The 24,018-nt window shown below is 36.5% G+C and overlaps 2 protein-coding genes across 51 annotated transcripts in view; one reads left to right on the plus strand and one right to left on the minus strand.

The window, feature by feature from the left end:
• LOC127841352 (protein O-GlcNAcase-like) overlaps window positions 1–1,596 on the minus strand; it is a 52,497-nt gene extending 50,901 nt beyond the window's left edge. For all 50 annotated transcript variants that reach the window (XM_052370134.1, XM_052370114.1, XM_052370154.1 and 47 more), the window contains exon 1: window positions 1,370–1,596. In XM_052370134.1, the coding sequence (XP_052226094.1) occupies window positions 1,370–1,436 (67 nt within the window). In that variant the 5' untranslated portion in view covers window positions 1,437–1,596. The remainder of the gene's footprint in view (window positions 1–1,369) is intronic.
• Window positions 1,597–8,261: 6,665 nt separating this feature from the next.
• LOC127842568 (uncharacterized) lies at window positions 8,262–9,598 on the plus strand. Its single transcript, XM_052372132.1, has one exon. The coding sequence runs from the start codon at window positions 8,338–8,340 to the stop codon at window positions 9,307–9,309; it is 972 nt and encodes a 323-aa protein (XP_052228092.1). The 5' UTR covers window positions 8,262–8,337; the 3' UTR covers window positions 9,310–9,598.
• Window positions 9,599–24,018: the final 14,420 nt, after the last annotated feature.

The following is a 24,018-nucleotide window of genomic DNA, read 5'->3' on the forward strand; positions in this document are numbered from 1 at the left end:
TTATTTTCTGAAGGCCAGAGTGAGCACTGAGTTAGGATGTGCCCGTCAATTGGAAAAAAATATCTTCCAGTGATAGGCATAAGCACTGAGGTTGCATAAAAAAATAATATTAATAAATTTGTTTTAGCCCTTAAAAGTCTTACAAGCCCTGCAATGTTTCATGTGAGTTAAATTAAATCTTAAAAACTAAACAAAAACAACAACAATGGATCTTGTACTGGTTTGACATCTTTTAACAATAGACAGTGAGAATAGTCACACGTAACCAAAATGAGTTTTTAGAGTGGAATGCTTTAACAATAATTTTCAAAGGTAAGTCTTATATTTTGTTTTGATATTTTTTCAAATCATCAAATAAGATATTAAGATCATCTGCCATTAAATGCTTATGTATATGTTGTAAATAACTATAGGATTTTACACCCATGTCTCATTATTTTTAATTTTATGTAAAACTTTTATTTGTTTATATCCATATCCGAATAGTTACTGTCCAGATTTAACATTTAAAAAACTATACATAGAAGTAATATGCGCATTTAACTCAATACGGTTACGTTTTTTTTTTAATGTCAACGAAAAATTAGTGTTGAGAAAGTTTATTGATGTAAGGAAGACTGGTCTTAGCGATGGAATTCTTTCACGGGAAATATCGATCAATCGTCGCGGTTATGTAATCCATTCACATATTACACAGCGGTTAGAGTTGCGCCCCATTTGAAAAGTTTTGTTTACTTTCTACGCAACAATGTCTGGCGAAAATAAATGGCCGAAAATGAAAGGCTCGACAATATCAAAAGATATTTCCAGCGAAAATAAAAGGCACTGGCTATTGGGAACGGCACCTAAAATCGTTCGGAACGGTAGATATCGAGATTGGGAAAGGTCCGGTGCTAAAATTGGGAAGCCTCCGGTAGGCTTTGGGAAAGGTACCGTTCCCTGGTACTAGTTAAAGAAGGAAAAAAAACGCTGATTACCCAATTTATTCTTATTTTGAAGGGTATTACCCGATTACCCCAAAAAGCTTATCTGTAGCTCTGGATACATGTCATATTTTTTTTCTCTCAATAAACAGTCAAATACTTGTAGAGTTTGCTAAAAGGTTTACTTTAGGTCCAGAAATGTCAGACAATAAATTAAGCGACATTTGACTCAAGTTATGACTATCTAAACTGACACTGACAGTAACCAGAACTTAACAGGTGGTGGCGGCTTACTTTTTGCATCGGTTTTCATGCTTGTATTTGAGATTTAAAGTTTTAGTTTCGATAAAGAGTTTGCATACTATAATGTTGAAATTCTGGTTGTACAAACGACATTTGGTAAACCACGGGAGCAAAATGTCAGCGGCCATTTTGAATATGTTTACCTTCAACAACACCGCAGACAAATTTTCCACGGGGTTGGTTATCCAGAATCTCGGTCGATCCCGTCATTTAAAGTTAATAGTCAATACTGATAAAAGACTTGCTTTTCCTCTACTGCTGGCACTTTCACAAGAATGGAGGTAATAACATACAATTTAGCGCATATTTTTGTTATGACTTGTCTCAAATCTCTCCTCGTATCTCTCAGTAGTGAAAACATCGAACGGGCTTTAACCGGTTAGGTATAACGACTCGTTCATTTCACGGTTCGCTCTTTTAAAGACTCGCGCATAATTTCATACCTATACCCCCTTATTTAATGATGATTCGCCCTTTCACTATTATTCGTGTTAAAGTATGTTGATATAAAAAGGAAAACAATTTTATTTTTATTTTTTATACAATGAATACTATAGATTTTAACATTCATGGAGACGGCTAAAGGTTAGTTATCCTGGTGTGGCGGTATTTTCAACGGTGTAAGGCTCCTATTAATTAATTATCATAAAATGAAAAGAAAAGTACATTAAAGTAATGTCGGTAGTTCAAAACAAATATTTGACCAACACAAGTTTTTTTTAAATACCAAGTGTTAACATGCTAAAGTTTGTTTACGTTACTGTGCATGATCTGTAGGCCTACATCATGTATGTAGGGTACATTCAACGGTCACCAGCAACTCTATTAAACAGCACGATACAGTAATGCACCCCACTTCAAATTTAATAAAACAATTATGTTTCACAATTTAAACTGGAATTTTCTATTTATTTGAAAAATGAGTAGGGAAAAATACCTATCAATTTTCATATTGCTTCGACTATCATTTAATATTCTGAGGTGCATTTAATTTTCGATAGAAAAATGGATCTATCATACATGTAACAATGTTTTTAAAAAAAAACACTACCAAATGCACTCAATTATTAAAGATGTCCCAAGTTTTCATAATGTTTGTAAGTTAAATAGAAATGTTTTACATTACTTTGGTGGGTAGCAAGGTTTTCACTTATTCGATATCCTAATAGAGTTAAACTAGTGTTTACAAGCAGTTTTCTTTTTCGCGGGAAACCTTTTTTCTGTTGACAGTCTACCGTAGTTATTACATTATTCTGGAGTATTCTGTGTGAAAAAACATACTAAATGACAACACAAGGGTTCAATCAGACATGTTTTAAAGAATTTAATTTTGACTTTGAATATTTAGGGATTACCTATAAACAATGGATTAGGTAAATGCATCAGTCTCTTCTTCAGATGCAGTCACTTGAGGTTTCCGGTCTTCTATCCTTGATGTTGGCACTCATCAAGTGACGGCTGGTATTTGGCATTCTTTTTCTCGTGTGCTTCCTCGATTCGTTCTTCCCACGGCAGTCAGTTCCAGAAGAACAAGCTTCTTCGACGAAGAATCTTCGTTGCTATTGACAGCAATAGCACGTCAGGACGGAAAGTGGTGATGGCGGCGTCTAGTGGGAATCACAGCTGCTGCATCTTCAGATCTACCATCAGTTCCTAGTCTCTCGCTGTCAAAGCTAGGATGCCTGAATATGTAGACATATTGTTTCTAGGTGCTGATCCTCCATCTAAGACTATATTGGTGAAGTATGGCCCTGTCTGCATTTGTTGATTTTTCTTTCGTGCCACATCAAGGCTGGCTGCAATCTCGATGAGGATCTTGTCGTGCAGCCATCTCCCGTCGGAAATGCTGTTCTGCAATAAGAAAGGATGTGCTCTATGTTTGCTGGCCAGCCATATATCCCGCAGGTGGAGGTCCTGAGCTAGTTTCCAGGTCCGGGGGTTGATTGGTGTAGTCAAACGTCGTAAACTGAGCGTAGTCGAAATCCAATTCTTTGTTGGTCCATTCTCCACATGCCACTCTAAGACACACTCTGGCCATTACCGGAATTTAACCCGTCGGAAAGTGCATCAAGTTGGGAAGACTACAAACGGGACTTCATAATTCATTTGGACGCGCTAGGTCTGGACGACAAGCCTGGAAAAAGAAAGGTTGGTGTTCTACTTGCTAACATGGGACGAGAGTGCGTACAAATTTACGATTCGTTCGCGTGGGCGCCGGAAGTTGTTGCCAGTCAGGATGCTGGAATCGCGGCAGTGCCAGCCGAGGATAAATACAATCTAGAAACGGTTTTCACCAAATTCGACAGACATTTCGGAGTGCATAATTACCGTAACATTAAAAGACAAGAGTTCTTCAACACAAAACGTGGTAACCTGTCAATAGTGGATTACATTTCAAAATTAAAAAGAAAGGCCGAACACTGTCAATATGGGGAACAAAAAGAAGGGTTAATATGCGTTATGATCATTAATGGTGTGAATGACACAAAGTGTAGTGAAAAGCTAAGGGAGATACCAGTTACACAACTTACCATCGAACGTGTCGTGCAGGTTTGTAGGCAAATAGAATTGACCACATCTCACATCAAATCACTGGGCGAAAGCCCTCATGTAAGCATGGCTAGAACGCATCAAACCCCTCACAAGCAACAACAATACTGTGCCAAGTGCTGCAGAAAGCATGAAATAAGGAAATGTCCCGCCTATCAAAAACAGTGTGACAATTGCGGTGAGTTTTGCATTTTAAGGCATCCAAATAATGCCCTGCAGTCGGTGGGGCATCGCATCAACAAAAGGGGATATCACACAAAGGGGCACATGGCTATGGGCGTAGACCGCGTCATCGCGGAAGTGATCGGGAAATCCACCGTGGATATCGGGGCCGTGGTGGTCAACGACGTGTCAACTACACAGAAGCCCAGGAAGAACAGGTCGAGGAAATGTTTAACCAGTTTGAACATGCGGATGTGAACGACGTATTTATCGCGACATCGAGTGAAGATAATCACGAATGGTCCGCTAACTTGAAAATAGGGTGTAAAACGGTAAAATTTGAAATCGACAGTGGCGCAATGTGCAGTGTCATGTCATATGGAACAGCGAAGCTATTTGAAAAGGTCGCGCCAATCACAAGGAGTGATGTTATTATGAGCGGTGTCAATGGGCCAGCAGTGAAGGCGCTAGGAATGATTACATTGCTGTGCGAGCATAAAAATATCAAGCGTTCGGTTAATTTCCAGATTATGAACACTCCAAGAGGCATAAACTTGCTTGCACGGGATGATTCAGTTGATTTTGGGCTGATCATGAGAATACACACCGCAAGACTTAAACAGAATCTATCATTGAGAAATATAGTGACGTCCTTGGGGAAGAGATTGTGTGTATACCGGGCGAGTACGAGATAAAAATCGATAAGTCAATAGAACCAGTAGTTCATGCACCACGACCGGTGCCAGTCGCGATTCGTGAACAATTGCAAGCTGAACTGAAACACTTGGAGAAATGCAACATTATTGCTTAAGTAACAGAACCTACGCAATGGGTCAGTAGTTTGGTGTGCGTAAGAAAGAAAAACGGAAGAGTGCGAATATGCATTGACCCCACAGATTTAAACCGCGCAATCCGAAGAGAATATTATCCAATGAACAGTTTTGATGATGTGGCCACAAGATTGAATGGGGGTAAATACTTTACAACGTTAGACGCGAATATGGGTTATTACCAAATAAAATTAACTGAAGAGAGCTCGAAGCTCACAGCATTTAATACTCCGTTCGGCAGGTACCGATGCCTGCGGATGCCGATGGGCGTGAAGTGTTCGAGTGAAGTGTTCCAACGGTCCATGGAACAGAACTTTTGTAACATTGACGGGGTAGAAATAATTGTTGACAACATTTTGATTCATGGTAGAACACTCGAAGAACATAACAGGCGTTTGGAAACGGTGCTTCAAAAGGCACGTTCAATTAACCTGAAGATGAATAAGAAAAAGTGTATGTTTGCCAAGCCGGAAGTGGACTATGTAGGTCACAAACTGACTGGAGACGGAATTAAACCAACAGATCAAAGAGTGAAGGCGATAGCAGACATGAGAGAGCCAGAAAGCTTCAGTGAGCTGGAAACTGTGTTAGGCATGTTATCGTACGTGTCTCAGTTCATCCCAAATCTCAATGAGTTGAATGCACCACTGCGCGATATGAAAAGGATAGAAACGTGGAGCTGGGGTGACGAAGCGAAGCGCGCGTGCAATAAAATAAAAGAAGCTCTTGCGTCAACAAAAGTACTCCAGTACTACGACTTGAAAAAACCCGTAACACTCACAGTAGACGCATCAATGAGAGGCCTGGGAGCCGCGATAATCCAACAGGACCGTGTTGTGGCATATGCGTCACGTGCGCTCACACCGACAAAGCAACGGTACGCTCAGATAGAAAAAGAAATGCTAGCCTTTGTATATGGCTGTGAAAAACTCCACAAACTGCTATATGGTCGAGATACTTTCCTAGTGGAATCTGATCACAAACCGTTGGAGTCGATTCTAAATGCTAGCCTTTGTATATGGCTGTGAAAAACTCCACAAACTGCTATATGGCCGAGATACTTTCCTAGTGGAATCTGATCACAAACCGTTCGAGTCGATTCTAAAGAAAGAAATACATAAAGCTCCGCTAAGGATTCAACGAATGATTCTGAAGCTTCAACCGTATGACTTCAACCTCGTGCACAAAAGCGGCAAGGACATGGGTCTAGCAGACTGTCTCAGCAGATTACCGTTAAAAAATCAAGATGAGAAAACTATCGATGAAGAGTTGATGGTTTTGAAGCTCGACACGCTGTTGTGTTCAAACCATGACAAAATTGCACGCGCAACACAAGCGGATGAACAATTCCAAGTACTGGCCAAGGTAATCATTCGAGGATGGCTAGAAACGAAGTGCGAAGTGCCCGTGGAAGCCGTTCCATTTTGGGATTACCGCGATGAAATATCAATATACAATGGAGTTCTGTACCGAGGGGAACGCGTGTGTATCCCGAAAGAAATGAGAACAGAAACGTTGAAAGCGATACATAAGTCGCATTTAGGGGTAGTGAACTGTAAAAAGAGGGCGAGAGAGTTAGTATTTTGGCCCGGCATGAACAAACAAATTGAAGATCTTGTTGGCAAGTGTAGTGCGTGTTTAATGCATTGCAAAATGAGCCAAAAGGAGCCAATGATCATCCAACCAACTTCATTGAAGTAGCACCATTGCAAAGGGACACTCGAACGAGCACCATCTTAAAACACATCAAGCAAAACGTGGTTCGTTATGGAATCATGGACTCAATCATCTCGGACAACGGTCCACAGTTCACCAGTGCTGAATACCGAGAATTCGTCCAAAAATATGGCATCACCCATATAACTTCATCGCCTTTGCACCAACAAACAAACGGCCTAGCCGAAAAGGCTGTTCAAACCGTGAAAAATCTAATAAAAAAGTGTAGCGAAACAGGAGACGACATCTACTTAGCACTGTTAGAACTAAGAAACACACCACGCGATAACATCGGATCACCAATGCAACGTTTGATGGGTCGACGCGCAAAAACACTTATACCTATGAAACAAACATTGCGACAACCCGAAACAACCAGTGAAAATGTCGCACCGAAGTTGTTAGAATTTCGTGAAAAGCAAAAATTCTACTACGACCAACACGCGAAGAGCAAGGACAATCTTCAGCCAGGGGACGCAGTAAGAATTAAAACCCCATCTGGCTGGAAACCGGCAGAGTATGTGAAACTCCGAGTACCCGCGATCACATATCGTTAAGGCAGGCGAATTGGGGCGCGAATATCGCCGAAACACGGACATGCTTATGAAAAAAAACTGTCAAGAATGTTTGAGATGACATACAAAGTGATACCTAAAAAAACATTAATGTCACAAATCGAATATCATAAATGTTGATTTTCGTGCTAAAATAACTAATGTTTCAGACGAGACAAAAATCCGTATGCGCCTCACGACGACCTTGTCCTTTTTGTATAAAACTATGGATCACAGTCAAGTTGATACCCATGTGGGTGTTCATAAACCTTTAAAGTGTGATATTATGGGCATTGTTCACTGTTGAATTGAGCTGAAAAGAATTAACAGGTCAAAATAATTAGTTAAAATGTGGTAACTGACCAATTATCTACAACTCTTTTTGCTACCGGTTGTTTATAAAAATATATATTATTTTCGATATTTTACATGACTCACCCAGTCCTCTAAGCCGAAATGATCCGTAAAACAAAATTGTGTCCTTGTGTCGTATGAACGAATCTGCATGAAAACTACATTTAGACTCACGTCGTACATCGAATCATTTCTGTCGTCATTTGTCAAAACGAAAGTACGGTTGATATTCAAATGGATTATTTTTGTCTTTCCGGGATATTGTTTTAGTATGTTGATGCTGCATTAACGATTATAGGTGTATATGAAGTGAAAACACCAAAAATAAACAACGGTTATATACTGTTAGATGCCCATAATATCACTTTAAAAGAGAAGCGTTTCCTTGCGTGTACAAAGTTGTTAAATATAGATCTATTAAATGAGTTATTTACTATTGGTATATCGAATGGTTGCGCACCCGCTGTATCCATAATGTTCGTCAAAACTCGCAACAGTCCATTGTGTGTGCTCTCTTCCATGCATGCATAGATGTTTTATTTACCTTGACCAATAACATCATTGATCATTGGCCACACAGCATAATTAATATGCTCAAAACAAATTTTATACACAGGATTGATCAAATATTGTTTTCCTATCATTCCACTCAACACAGTGATGGTAAACTAAACTATGTTTTATGTTATAGATGAAATGTAAAGTGTTAGTCGAAAAGTGTAAGTCAGCTATAAATAATTTATTTTGCCTTTTTTATCTTTGTATCTACTTTAACGAGGTATTGGATTAATGAATGTGCGCATGCAATTTTATACTGGATCCAGTCAAATCTCTGCGCGGCGATTGTATATGACGAGTATCGACTTTCTTCTTTAAATAAACGTTCATTGTGTGTTATACTTGCCGACTGGAGTACACGCCATTGAAGGTGTTGATTAATTCAAAATGCTTGCGAAAACGTTGCGCACCAACTTGAAGCCGTTTATTGTGGGATTCTGTACTTGTGCATTTCTCTTTTCGGTCGTGGCGATGGTGTTGCGGATTAAAACAGACAGTGTGTATAGCTCAACAAACCCAATACCGAAATCGGACAAACTCGGCTGGCAGGCAGATGAGAAGGTATCTTCTGACAAAACAGCGATATCCGCGGGGACAATAAGCGATCTCGCAGGTACAGTGAGCGATCACCCAGAGACAGTCAGCGATCACACAGGTACAGTCAGCGATCGCATTCGGAAGGTACTGATTCATGGAAACGGCAGTTATAATTTGCACCCAGATCTTCGTAACAAAAATTCTTTTTCGCAGTATGGGCAAGACAAGTACCTAAGCAGCCACTTTGGGTCGAAAAGAAATGGGTTTTTTGTTGAAATCGGAGCGTATGACGGACAGTTTCTATCGAACACATTACTCCTTGAAATGAAGAACAACTGGACGGGACTTTTAATTGAAGCCAATCCACACATGTTTTCTCTCATATCTTCTGTAAACAGAAATTGTTATGCTATTAACTGTTGCCTTGGATATACGAATTCGTCCTTGACATTTACGCTTGCCGGGATGATTTCCAGTGCAGATGCAGTCATAACTGCACGTCACAGGAATAGAATAAACAGCGAAAGTAACAATTTTAAAAATGACAAAACGTACAACAAAACCGTAACCGTTCAATGTTACAGCCTCTTCGAAGTTCTGAACGTGATTGGAACTAAAAAGGTGGATTACTTCTCATTGGATGTTGAAGGCGCGGAATTGTACATCCTGGAGTCCATAGACTGGAACCAAATTGACATTGATGTCTTCACCATAGAAACGGATCAACACAGAGACACAATAATGTCGTTCATGAAAGATCACGGATATAAATGGCTTACACAATTGCAAGGAGATGACATTTTTAGTAAACGACGTGATTAGCATAGCATTACATGTTGGCAAAACATGAGTATAATTACAGTGACAGAATGTGTTATTCACATCATCGAAACGCTTTGGTGAGTTTTTGGTAAGCTTGTGAACATAACGATATGTAGGCACTTTAGCAGAATGCGAATACTAGTAATATGCTCGCCATATTAACGTACATTGTGCATGTTCGAGTCCAAACAGTAAAGAAAGTATACAGGAAATATATTTAATGTATTATATTTATATATAAACATTTTATTCTGTATCTATAAATATGTAATAAATGTATTTTTCTCTATCACCGCTTTTACCATTTTTTAAAGTACACAACACACACGTATCGATACAAATGAACACAAACTATTCATTTTTGCCAGTTATGTCCGTTTCTGTAAAGCCGACTTGAATCATGATGAAGAATAGGCATACATGTACACTATTTCGAACCAGAACCGTTCGTTTTAAGTCGACTTGTTACCTTTCTTTTTTTTACAGAAGCCATAAAGTTTAAAATACGCAAACGAAGACACGTTTGCACTTAATTCAAGTAGCATTCTCATTCAAGCGAAGTCCGCACAGGCTAATCGGGGACGACATTTTCCGCCTAAACTGGCTTTTTGCTAAGAAGATAAGTCTGTAACCGAAAAATATCATAAAAGCGGAAAGTGTCGTCCACGATTAACTTGTGCGGACTCAACAGGCTAACCTGGGACGACACTTTACGTACATGCATTAAACCCGCTTTTCTCCTCTCGCAAGTGTGTTTTTGTTTGCAGCAGATATTGATGCTGTGTACATGCAAAACATTCTCTAACTCTTTTTTCTTGTGTCCTACTCTTTCTTCATTCGAGTGCATGATGTTGATACTGGGATTCTCTTCCTTTTTGAATTAACACCGCAGGCTGGTTCAGAACTATGTGTTTATTCGGACAAGCTAAGCTTATCAAACACCTAGCTCCTATATCTAAATGCCGCCCCTATCTGCCACTTGAGAACCACTAGGTTGTTGATGGTCGCTCCAATGTCTATCTTAATCCTAAGTTTTTGAACACCCTCTTTTCAAGCCAATTTTTCGGACACCCATATTTACCCCATCTTTTAATTACTTTCAATTTTAAGACAGTTGCATTTGTATCAGATATAAACCAATTTGCATTAATCCGTAAACACATTACACACGTGTTTAACCAATCGTGATACATCGGCTATCTCGGATTCCTCCGTGATACATCGGCTATCTCGGATTCCTCCGTAAGATAGGCCTCGTGGCTAACGGTCGCCATATTGCCTTGTATTACTACTTTACTACCCAAAAGGTTGTCAGTCTATTGTTATGAGGCTGTATACGATGCGCGTTGAACTAGCGCCAAACTTTTTACCGAAACTTTGATATTAAGAGCACTATTAACGTTCATTTGTGTTTCATTTTGACCTATTATCAAAGTGATTTACTTTTCCATTATTATTTAATCACCCTATCATCCAATTTTTAAGATGATATAATGGTGTTTACAAAACCAACCAAACCGAAAGTAAAACTGGATGCATTACGTTTCGCGATGTAAACATTAATTATTTGTTCAGTTTGAGGAAGCGAATCGATAATAGACGGTGGAATATGTATGCAATACAGACTATCATTGCCGATTGTAGTACTGGCTAAAAAATACCTTTATGGCAGGTCATGTATAGAACGTTAATCAAAACAGTGACCATAAATTACTACAAATGTCTGGGTTGATCATTAATATAATTAATGCACGTTTCTCATCTAATTGCCTGTATCTAGTTGTAATTACCATGATATTGATAAAATTAAAACATTTTTTTCATAAATTAACATTACATGTTTTATTTTTATCATTTAGGTAATATATAATTGTATCATTATCATCATTCAATATTCTGAAAATAATCTAAATTATCATGATTACTTTAAAGTAGAATTTTTAAATTTTAATTTTAATATATATATACATACACATTATATACATGTGTATGCTTTGATTTTTTCTATTGAAGCCAAATTAATATCCCATTAGATTGATAGATAATATCACAGCAATATTCCTAGTTTGCCTGCAAGTACTGCAGAAATCATAGATTATTATTTTACTGAGTCGGTAATTTAACGACTCGCCCCCTTAACGACTCGCCCCATAACGACTCGCCCCACTGAGTCAGCCTTAATCTTTTTAAGATGTGCATAATACAATTGAGGATGCATCAAGATTAAAAAATGGTACATGTATAAATTAATAAAGAATCAATAACAATCAGAAACTGTGCATTTTTTTCAGTATTGTGTGAAAGGATTTGAAGTAATTATGTGTTTTTGAAATATGATTTATGTGAATTTGAATAAATATATAAAATTTAGTGATTTTCTCAGACAAAACTGTTAATTACATACTAAAGTATTCAGAATGTATGTATTATTGTAATATTCATTCAAATTTTTAGTACAAAAAGCACTTTTCCCTTGCATTTGTTTTTATAGTAATTGCATATTTAATAATTCTGACAGCATTTATAAACTGTGTTCATGCAAGCATGAACACGGTTTCATTTTTTGAGTATTTAAACAAGAGGGCCATGATGGTCCTGTATCGCTCCACTGCTGAAAAAAAGGCTGAAACAAATTTCTCTGCCTGTGCAAATACTTAAATATAGGCCCTATTTAAGCACATGTACACTTTTGTGACCTTCTGGGCGATGTCAAATTTAACTCCAGGGGCATAATTTGAGTAGACTTTGTAGAGGACTACTATATCTCACTACATACAAAATGTGGTAGCCCTAGGTCCAAGAGTTAAGGACATGAATATTTTCAAAGTTTTCACAAAATAAGCAAGATATAAGCGTATATAATGTTCAATTTTGTGACCCGCGGGTCAGGATCAGATTTGACCCAAAGGGCATAATTTGAACAAACTTGGTAGAGGACTATAAGATGTTACTGCATACCAAATTTGGTAGCCATAGTCCGAATGGTTTTCGACAAGAAGATTTTTAAAGATTTCACAAAATAGGCGCTTTATAAGCGTTTATTCAATTTTTATTACTCCCTGCGGCAGGGTAAAAGTTGACCCCAGAGGCATTATTTGAACAAATTTGGTAGAGGTTTATTAGATGTCACTACATACCAAATTTGGTAGCCCTGGACAACAAGATTTTTAAAGTTTTTTTTCAAAATAGGCCCCATATAAGCGTATATTCAGTTTTGTGACCCCGGGCAGGGTCAAATTTGACCCAAGGGGCATAATTTGAACAAACTTGGTAGAGAACTATTACATGTCACTACATACCAAATTTGGTAGCCTTATGCCTTATGGTTAAGGACAAGAAGAGTTAAAAAAAATTCACAAAATAGGCACTATATAAGCATATAATTGATTTTGTGGACCCTGGGGCAGGGTCAAATTTGACCCCTGGGGCATAATTTGAACAAACTTAATAGAGGACTATGCAATGTCACTACATACCAAATTGTGTAGCCCTAGGCCTAATGGTTATGGACAAGATTTTTTTTTTAAGTTTTCACAAAATAGGCATTATATAAGCATATGTTCAATTTTGTGACCCCCGGGGCAGGGTCAAATTTGACCCTAGGGATTAAATTTGAACAAATTTGGTAGAGAACTATTAGATGTCACTATATACCAAATTTGATAGCCTTAGGCCGGATGGTTATTGACAAGAAGATTTTTGAAGTTTTCACAAAATAGGCCTTATATAAGCATATGTTCAATTTTGTGACCCTCGGGGCAGGGTCAAACTTGACCCCAGGGGCATAATTTGAAAAAAATTGGTAGAGGACTATAAGATGCCACTACATACCAAATTTGGTAGCCCTTGGCCCAATGGTTATGTATGAGATTTGTAAAGTTTTCACAAAATATACCCTATATAAGCATATGTTCAATTTTGTGACCCCCGGGGCAGGGTCAAATTTGACCCGAGGGGCATAATTTGAACAAATTTGGTAGATGACTATTAGATGTCTCTACATACCAAATTTGATAGCCCTAGGCCCAATGGTTATGGACGGGAGATTTTGAAAGTTTTCACAAAATAGGCCTTATATAAGCAAATTTTCAATTTTGTAACCCCCGGGGCACAGTCAAATTTGACCCCAGGGGCATAATTTGAACAAATTTGAAAGAGGTTCACCCCAGTAACATTCCTAAGAAATTTCATCAGAATTGGACCAGTAGTTTAGGAGAAGATGTTTAAAGGAAAAGTTAATGCACGGACGCACGATGGACACAGGATCTTTGGCCAGTGGAGCTAAAAGTCAAATTAAACATTTAGTTTTGATGTAAAATCAGTTTTTATATGCAAGTGTCTATTTCACTTATCAATTAAAACAGCATATTATACATTATTGAAAAGATTATTCCAAGCTTGATGTCATATTTCAACTTTGCATAGTGTAGTTAATTGAACATTGTATTGAACTGTATGGGCAGCTATATTTTTTAATTTATGTATGTTGTATTATACAAAATGCATTATTTCTACCACAAGTAGACCATATAAGGCCTACTGCTACTAAATAGGCACTGGTATGAATTTGACACTGTTTTTGATGCGCATACAAAACTTTAATTATTACTACACTGTCTTTAGTATATTAAATTTTTTTTAAGTTTTTTTAAAACATTTTTTGCAAAAGAGTGTCTTAACGCATTTGAAAATATACTTAAAACAAACTAAAAATGCATTTTAACATACCCTTTTCCTGGTAAAGTGTATTTGGGATGATAAAAAATACACTTGAAGAGTATTAATGCTGGAAAAATGCAGAAAAAAATGCATCTGTTTCTGTTATTAGTGTGTCTTGTCTGCATTTTTAAGTGTATTAAATGCACATCAAATGCAGATAAATACAATGCCAATACTGTTACATGTATTGTAATGGAAATAAAATGCACTTGTTCTTGTAATTAAATGCTTTAGTGAATTGAAATAACCTTTTATAACGTTTTAACAATTAATAATACCTTTTTGTATAAATTTTCTTTTGAAATGTGACACTTAAATGATTTTTGCACTACTAGTAAGAGATATAATTTGTGCTCATAATGCTTTATCATTACACTATATAATACCATTTGTTGTATGATAATTACCCGTAAAATTAATGTGAAAGCTCAAGAGATCAATAGCAGCGTGCTATACCCTGCTCATTTTTACATGACTTGATGGTATTTAGTCCCTTATTCTACATGGCCAATGTGCAGATTTGACAAATAAGTCTTAACTGGGATCCAATAGGCAGACTTTCATATTACTTGTATTTAATTTAAATCATGATCTGAATTGCTCTTTGGTCACAGTATTCAACTGAATTTTGTTCACTTTGTAGTGATTATATTTTCATTATTTATCACACAACATCTTTCTTCACAAGTTTAACATGATTGCTTGGTTAATTTAGAAACAAGATCAATGCATCATAACATAAAATGTGTAATAGTAAAAATGGCAGCAAAAAAGCACTAGATTATCTGCCTTAAATCTGAGACGATATGTTGATGTATTGGAATTTCTCATAAATGATGTGTCCCATAGTTGTATAATTGTATAGTCGCATGCATGAGTGGTGTCAATGTCACAATACCAATTAAAGCCTATAATTTACTAAAACAATTTGAAGTTTGATGTGTGTTTTTTCAAGATCTGTTACATATAATTATATATATATATATATATATATATATATATATATATATATATATATATATATATATATATTGTTGAAAAGTTAACATGCAATAAGTTTACTGTTATTAAGTGACAAATAGTTTTACTGATTTGGTTGGATGCATATATGCAGATATATCATGGTTTGTGCAGAGGACAGTAGCAAAAACAAGAGCTGTCTCCGTAGGATGACATACGCCCCCGATAAACGTTTTAATAGAATTTATGAGCATTTTTCAAAACCTAAACGCCGACCCTAAGTTCAAGGTCAAAGGAGTCAAAATTTGTGTGTGTGTGGGAAGGCTTGTCCATATACACATGCATACCAAATATGAATGTTACATCTGAAGGGACATAGAAGTTAGGAGCATTTTTTCGAAACCTAAATGCAAAGTGTGACGGATAGACAGACGGACAGTGCGATCACTATATGCCCTCCTTTGGGGGCATTAAAATGTGTTTCACATTGTTTTGGTAAATAAGTAATGTAGTTAAAAGAACAGAATCATCAATTATAAAGTTATTGATTATAAAGTGTTGCTGGCATATTTGATGCATTCATCTAACTATTAGAAGGTCCCTGTTTTATCCCCACTGGCACCGAGTGAGGGTTCTCAAAATCTTTAAACAATATGAATAACAGTTATAGGTCGAGAGCCTTGTTGATATGGGGGCTAAACACCTGAAATCAAAGCGACCCAGGTTAAAGGCCAAGGCCAAATAAATAAACCAGAGGCAGCATGAGCCTGCTATACTCTGAACAAGTATTGTTTCTTCTCAGAAAACTGGCTTAAGTGTCTTACTAAGCTTTAGACTTTGAGTTTCAGTGCAATCTATCTAAAATAAATTGGTAAAATTAAATAATAATTTGTAAAAAATATACATTCTGCACAAATTCAATTATTTACTTTACCTGTGTGCATGAATCTTGATGGTTAGTGAACTATGTCAAAAGCACCATAGCTATGAAACACTTGTATTTTGAATATTGCAATGTTCCACAGAAATGATGCTGATGATAATTCTACACGATGATGAATTATTAGATATATTTCTAAATTCTATTTCCACCAACAATTCGGTTATTCCACTACCAGTTCAAATGCTTCGTACACAGTTGAAAATAATACTATTCCACTCAACAACCGTGACACATGTACCAGTGATTCATTTTGCCGTGCGTCCCGCGTCCCAGACGCACGTTTTTTCCTGGGGACGCATACTTTTCAAACGTGTGCGTCTTCGGGACGCATTGTTAAAAAACTCCGATTTTCAACATCGTCAAAGTTTTACAAACCGATTTCGATTCGTGGAGATAACCGAAACACATGTCAACACCGTCTTGACTTATAGAACGGAAGTCATATCACTACATTCGGAATGTAAAACGCGTATTTCGATTGGTCGAAATATATAAATTATCCAATCAGTTACGGCGTTTTATTAATAGTTCGTTGGACGGTTACTTGACTGTCCCGGATGGTAAACAAAGAAAATGCCACCCAAAAAAGTTCTCAAAATCGATCCGCAACAATGTAAATTGACATCTTTCTTAAAAAACACCAGTTCCGCGGCCGAAGAACTCCAAAATGACACATCCAGCGTAGACATCAATGATAATATTGTTTCTAAAGAAAAATCGGAAAAGAAAAAAGATCGCAAATTTCAGTCGATGTGGCTCGGGCTATACTCTTGGCTTCGCTATTTCTGCAACGATATCTATTCATACGACACACGAACACTAACTCCAATCCTAATACAAAAACGAATGCTTTGGTTATTGTAGGAAAATATGTTTGTCACAATCGGCTCGGGCCGCTAATTTGTCTTTGCTGCATTTTATGAAATTCGGCTTTAATGCATACTTTTTCTTGTCTATTTTGTGTAATTGTAACATATTTGATCAATATATTACAAATAAACACATGTAAAAAATCGTATATACCCGCTTTAAGTATATGATTTGTAACGAATTTACAAAGACACAATCTGGGACCCATTGTTTTCAGATTGGACCCATTGTTTCAAAACATGCGAGTCCCAGGGACTCATTGATGTAGATTTCAAAATGAATCACTGAATGTACTCAATTTTTCAACTTTTCGCAATTAAAATTGTCTTCTACTGTTATTGTTGTTGTTGTACTTTTGAAAGTAGTTCGAAAGATGGCGACCATTAACCCAGAGATTGATTTTATGAAACAAATCGTCTGCTGATCCAGAGTGGTGTTTAACATCCTGATAACGGCCATAAAACCTGACAGATGCATGTTTGAAGTCACTGGGCCGTTGCATTTGCTATATTTGGGTAAATAGGCACGTTTCGACGAAGAGTCCATCAAATGCTAATAATCTTACTCTGTGGTCAAAATACATTTATTGAACATATTTCGGTTATTAATAACACAAAGTCAAACGCAATAATAATACAAAGTCAAACGCAATTCGATTATTTTCAATTAAGTTCAAAGATTTCCTTAAAACTTAACGGGGCGGTATATATAAGCACTCGCTACAATTGATAACGTTATTTACAGGAATATAGAGACATCCCATGCATTAAGGTATATTGTCATTTTTTCATCATTCTTTTCGGACACTGTATTTTTGGAAATATTTTAGAGCTTTTTAATTTGCCGGCACAAAAATATTATATGTTTAGTGTCCGAAAAATACGAGTAATTACGGTAAATGGGGGGTAGCCTAACCCAGAAAAATTGAAGGTACAGATGTATTAATTGAATTTATAGAACAAAATCTCACTATTCTTAAGTTTGTCTTAAGAAGAAATATTTATGATCTTAAAATACACATGTAGTAAGGAAAACTAACTTAAATAACCAAAACAAATGTGCATTATTTGATACGGAATTATTATTTAAATGATCATTTCTATTGATTGCGACATAACCCAACTAAATTATATCAATATTTACTTTCATCGTCAGGTGGAAATAGAAGAGCGTTGAATAATGAAATACCAGTCTTCAGCAAATAGACGCGGTATGAAGCGTTTCGATTTTCTGCTTTAAACACTATCATAAATCAATTTTCTGCCGAGCTGCATGGAATCAATCAAATATATTTTTAAGTGTGTGAATTACTTTCGAATTTGATCTTTTGGTAACCTTGTGAACATAATGATACGTAGGCAGTTTAGCAGATAAAACATGTTGTACCTTCTTTCTATTAGAAGGCGAATACTCAACTGGTATTATGCTAGCCATATTAAAGTACATTTTGCAAGTGCATGAGTCAAGACAGTAAAGACAAAATACTGAGGATATATTTGTATGTATTCTTTTTTACATAAACATTTTTATTCTGTATACTTTAATATGTGATAAAATGTATTTTCCTCCGCTTCTACCATTTTTAAAATTACATAACAAACATATCGATACAAATGAACACATTCTGTACATTGCGCCAGTTATTACCGTTCCTGTAAAGCCGCGTTTTGTACAAATGAAACATGCTGTATAACGGGCATACAGGTATAGCATTGCTAACCAAAACCGTTCACTTTAAGTCGAATTGTGACCTTTGTTTACAGAAGCCTTAAAGTTTAAAACTCACAAACGAAGACACGTTTGCACTTTATCTAAGTAGCATTCTCATTTACGTGAAGTTTTAAAAGTCGATACTGAAAATTCTATACATATCTAGAGCAGAGCGTCTATTTTAGCCGTGCTGTGTGAAAAGGAGGTTTAAAACATGTGTGTTCTCTTCCTTTTTGTAATTAACACCGCAAGCTGGTTTAGAACTATGTGTTTATTCGGGCAAGCTAAGCTTATCTAACACGTAGCTCCTATATCTAAATGTCGCCCCTATCTAGCTGCGACCTGAGAACCACCATAGTCGCTCCAATATCTATCTTAATCATTCTTAGTTTTTTGAACCCTCTTTTCAAGATATTTTTTTGCCTCAAATTTTTCGGACACCCATATTTTCTCCATCATTTAATTACTTTAAATTTTCAGACAGTTGCATTTGTATCAGATATAAACCAATTTGCGTTTATCAATAAACACATTACACACGTGTTTAAAATCCTGATAACGGCCATAAAACCTGACAGATGAATGTGAGAAGTCACTGGGTCGTGGCATTTGCTTTATTCGGATAAATATGTATGTTTCCACGCAGAGTCCTTCAAATGCTAATAATCTTTCTCTGTGGTCAAAGGACGTTTGTTGAACATCTTTCGGGTATTAATACAAGGTCAAACGCAATTAAATTATATTCAATTAAGTTCGAATATTTCCTTAACAATAAACGGTGTGGTATATACAAGCACACACTATTATTGATAACGTTATGCACGGGTATATAGAGACATCCCAGTGCATTTAGGTATGTTGTCACTATACTCAGTTTAAAACTCGGTAGAGGTATATTAAGTTAACGTATTCTGGTAAAGTGTTTGTTAGCTTTGGCAATAAAGGACTGTAGTCTCTAGATTTTTCATGCGGTATCTTTATTTCACCTACCGTAGTTTTAATTTCACATGTCCATGTTTCGTACTCCACCGTAATTTAATTGAGACAAAAGTTATGATCAAGATTCATGAAAATTGGGTAAAATGTGGCCTTAAGAATGTGTACACGCTTTTTTTTAAATTTGACCTAGAAACATAGTTATTGATACCACTTGACCCATTTCAAACTTGTTAAAAATAGGGTTAAGACAAACCTTAAGAGCAAATATTATTTATAATTGCCAATTTTATCAGAACTCAAGATTGTGTTCAAAAGCTTTTTCTTTAATTGTACCATGCGCCTTGGATTTTCACTCCTAATGGCCTATGCTTTTCAAACTCAGCAGATATATATGAGAGACAAATGTTCTGAGCAAGTAGATTATTGGAAAAAAATGTGACTTGAGGAGAGTTCAATAGGTTTCTCTATAGCCATATTGGAAAAAACTGCCCCAACCCATGACGGCCATGTTTTTTTAATGGAAAAGAACCAATTTTGAACTAGGCCTATAAATAAGATATAACACTGAGCAAGAAAAATATAAGAGACAAAAACGTGGCCTCTATAGGGCTTTTCTTTAAGGTTGACCCTAGGGCCAATTTTTTGTATCGTTTTTGTATCGTTGACTCAGTTTCGAAATCGGCCAATACAGATTTGGGATGAATGTTCTGACAAAGTTACATGAAAATTGGGAAATAAATGCGGCCTCTAAATTTTCCCCAATGAATATGTGGACAATCGAAGACTGCCGACATTTGCGAACAGAAGATCACAGAGACACTATGAAAATGTTGTGCTCAGGTGAACTAAAAATATGACACATTCCTTTATGCCAACATACAGTTTATTAACAATAATATGTTACAATCCAACATAATTTATTGTGCATATAAATAATCATAAGTACAACCTTTTTTTAAACACAATTCCTCTTGTATCAATAAAATCAAAAGTGTGCAACTAAACATGCATGAAACAAAACATTATTTAAAAGAATCAGCACCCTATACAGCACGTCTTATTTCAAATGATAAGTGTATGTGCTATTTTTACTACGAAGCGTGTCTCTTCTTGCATTCATCATAAGTTTAACTTACTTCAATAAGATGCTGTAGTGCTGACGTCGTACACAATTGTTATTACAGTATTGAATCTAAATATTGTACACCATTGCCGTTTTTTCCCATGTGTATTTGCTAATTGTGTCCCTTGTGTAGGATCCCACATAACTCTTAGCAACAAAATCAGCACTCACTGAAAAACACTATAACTTGTCCAAAGCATACCTGTATCTTAAAAAATGTCTGTCACTGTCATACACAATGATCACAACATTAGTGCACTATTCTCATTCAACTGAATGGAAACTTCTAATAAAGCTGTTCACCCTATATGGCTTTTTTAACTACCTTTGGCTATATGAATTACCAGTAAACAGCTGATATTGGGATTTCAGCACCAATTCACACTTAATTAAGGGTGTTTTTTCAAATGGTGTTGTGGAGACCTTTGGAAGTCCGCAACAAAAGCAAATCAAGCTGATGATTTGTGTCTGTCTTGGAAGACTGTTAGCTGCATGTTTATACTTTTGCCTGAAACCACTGGTCACGGGAATCACATGCAATAAATATTAGTTATATTTACAAGGCTTTTCAAATTCGCCGAGTGGTAATCTATAGATTGGTCCTAAATCAGGATGATAGTCATCGTACCTTTCAAGATTTGGTGCATACAATGTTGATGGGGAAGCTACGGTAAGTTGTAGTAAAGGCAAGGCCCATGTCATGGATACATATTTAATAGAGATCAATGGAGAATGCATCGTTTAGTGTGGAACATCGGCTTGGTATAAGTGAATAAATATGTCCGTGTACTGGTGCACGTCTGACGGAAGTTACATTGTTGACATCTGTCAATTACATTTTGTATATATTCAAACTTTATTAAAGACTACTGCCAAGAAAGTATGACATGACACACAAAGTTATACAAAACAACACATTAATATCGGATATCATAAGTGTTGTTTTTCGTGCTAAAATAACTAATGTTTCAGACAAGAGAAAAATCCGTCTGCGCCTCACGACGACCTTGTTCTATTTTTGTATAAAACTATGGATCACAGTCAAGTTGATACTAATGCGGGTGTTTATAAACCTTGATCAGGGAAACATAGTTTCTGTGGTTGTTTGTTAAACCAATTGATTCTGATGATGTCAGGGTAATACTTAAATATGACAAGAAATGTGAAAAGTTTGAGCTCGGAGAATTAAAACTACAATAAATGTCTTCGCGGGCAGCAGTTATTCACGTGCATTCGAGTCTTAACGCCAAATGCGGCCTTATCTGTCACCCATACTCGTAGTGGAACTAGTGTGCGTCATTATAGGTGTAAAATATAGATCTATTAAATGAATTATTTACTATTGGCCTTTGAATGGTTGCGGCCCCGCTATATCCATAACGTTTTAAAAAACTCCAAACAGACCATTGTGTGTGCTCTCTTCCATGTATGCCTCGATGTTTTATTAACATTGATCAATAACAAAGATCATTGACCACACAGCATAATAAATATGCTCAAAACAAACTTATACACAGGATTGATAAAAAAGTTTGTTCCTATCATTCCACTCAACACAGTGATGGTAAACTTAACTAACTATGTTTTATTTTATAAATAAAATGTAAAGTGTAAGTTGAAACGTGTAAGTCAGCTATAAATAATTTATTTTGCTCATTCATGAGTTCTGTCGCTATAATAACTGTTGAGCGGGTATTTCTTAAATCTGTGTTTAAACCTAACCAAAACCAGGTGCTATAGCAATGCAATAGTACACAATTGTTATCGTTATCGTCGTCATAAAGAATACTTGTATTCTGTTTGTTACAATACTTAACTCACTCTGGAATTGGCATATACAGACAAACATAAAACGTTCCGAACAGCATGCACATAAAACAACTGTGTCCGCCAAGTACCATAACAAACTGAAAACACGGTAACTGCAAAGTACTTAAATGGTCGCCATGGCTTAGCAAATATAATGTCTGCGTAGCGACCGTAAGGTCACGGGTTCGATCCCCGCTGAGGAAGCGTTCTTCATATCTCCCCCAAAAGATATCAAGAGCTGGTTCTACACAGGAAACGGACTAGAAAGCGTCTAAATAAGATCTCGGCTTTTTATGCAATCGAGCTTAAATAAATGGGTTTTAATATTCAAGTGAGCTGTTTATATCCTTTGGTCAAACAATATGGTCGAAATTAAATAGCTGTAATGAACTGGAGCCATTCCATGATATTGTTATGGTTTCTATGGTCACAAACAATAACAACACAACAATTCCATGAAACAATGACTGGTTGACATTTCCCCAAACGAGTGCTAATATAACACTATCAGGTGAACCTCTCTGTAAGAGATAGCAACTTATTCTCATCTGCCCAATTGTTATAATGTCGTTCTGACACCCTCAAAACATAATATCATTACTCTGCTGTTCACGTGAATTGCTCCAAACCTTACTGATAGTTAGAAACCTAGATATATTTAGTTGTTATTGCCAAAACTTTATTTACAACCATACCTCCACGTGCCATGCTACATGTTGGTGGCTAACTTGCTGGTGTTGTCTTTATCATCGCCTTCACCGTCCACGTCATTCCCATTTCGAATGTAAAATAACAAGTATTTTTCATCATTTCAATGCTAACGTTTCTGAAGTGTATTTTAATAGAGAACTCTTGATGTCACGCTATTTGTTCAACACAAAACACAATACTAAAATAACTCACAACGATAAAAGGCAGAAACAGAATAAATTTTATTCATAACACCATGCAGATTAAACTAATATCTATATTTATAACATGACTTTACGTTTAAGGAGTGAAATAACGTAACGCTCAATTTTGTTTATTACACGGGTGTTATTACACTAGTTATATAACTGTGAAATGACGTCATTTTTGTGACGAAATGACGTCATTATTCCAGTGAATTTCTTCAGTTAAACTCTTTTACAATGTGAATACAAAGGTGAAAAGAGCATAAAATAAAGAAAAAAATTGTTGGTCATGTTATAAATAGAATCTTAGATTCGTGGTCATTTTGTATTGAATTTATTAAACTCGTTATCTAAATAAGGATAAAAACTCGGCAAGCCTCGTTTTAATCTTTGTTTAGATGACTCGTTTAATAAATTCAATACAAAACGACCACTCATGCAAGATCCTATATGTACTCTTCTGCTCCACTTAGAATAATACACATAGCTTCCCTTACATCGTGGTCTCCTCCTTCCGGACTTTGTACCTGAAACCGTCTTGCAGTGGGTCTCCGTAGCATGACCTCTTGCAGCGGGACGTGGTGACCTAACTGTGGCCTGACTTTGAAGCATGTGTTTCGGAACTTTTAAAGTCTGAGGAGACTCCACCGGCAGAGAACCAATATGCTAAGACCCACTATTGTCCATCATTGGAAAGAAGTGTTGCACTGACGTAATGCGCCCACACAGTGCATCCGTCT

This window comes from Dreissena polymorpha, chromosome 8 (assembly GCF_020536995.1).
Source record: "Dreissena polymorpha isolate Duluth1 chromosome 8, UMN_Dpol_1.0, whole genome shotgun sequence".
NCBI lineage: Eukaryota > Metazoa > Mollusca > Bivalvia > Myida > Dreissenidae > Dreissena > Dreissena polymorpha.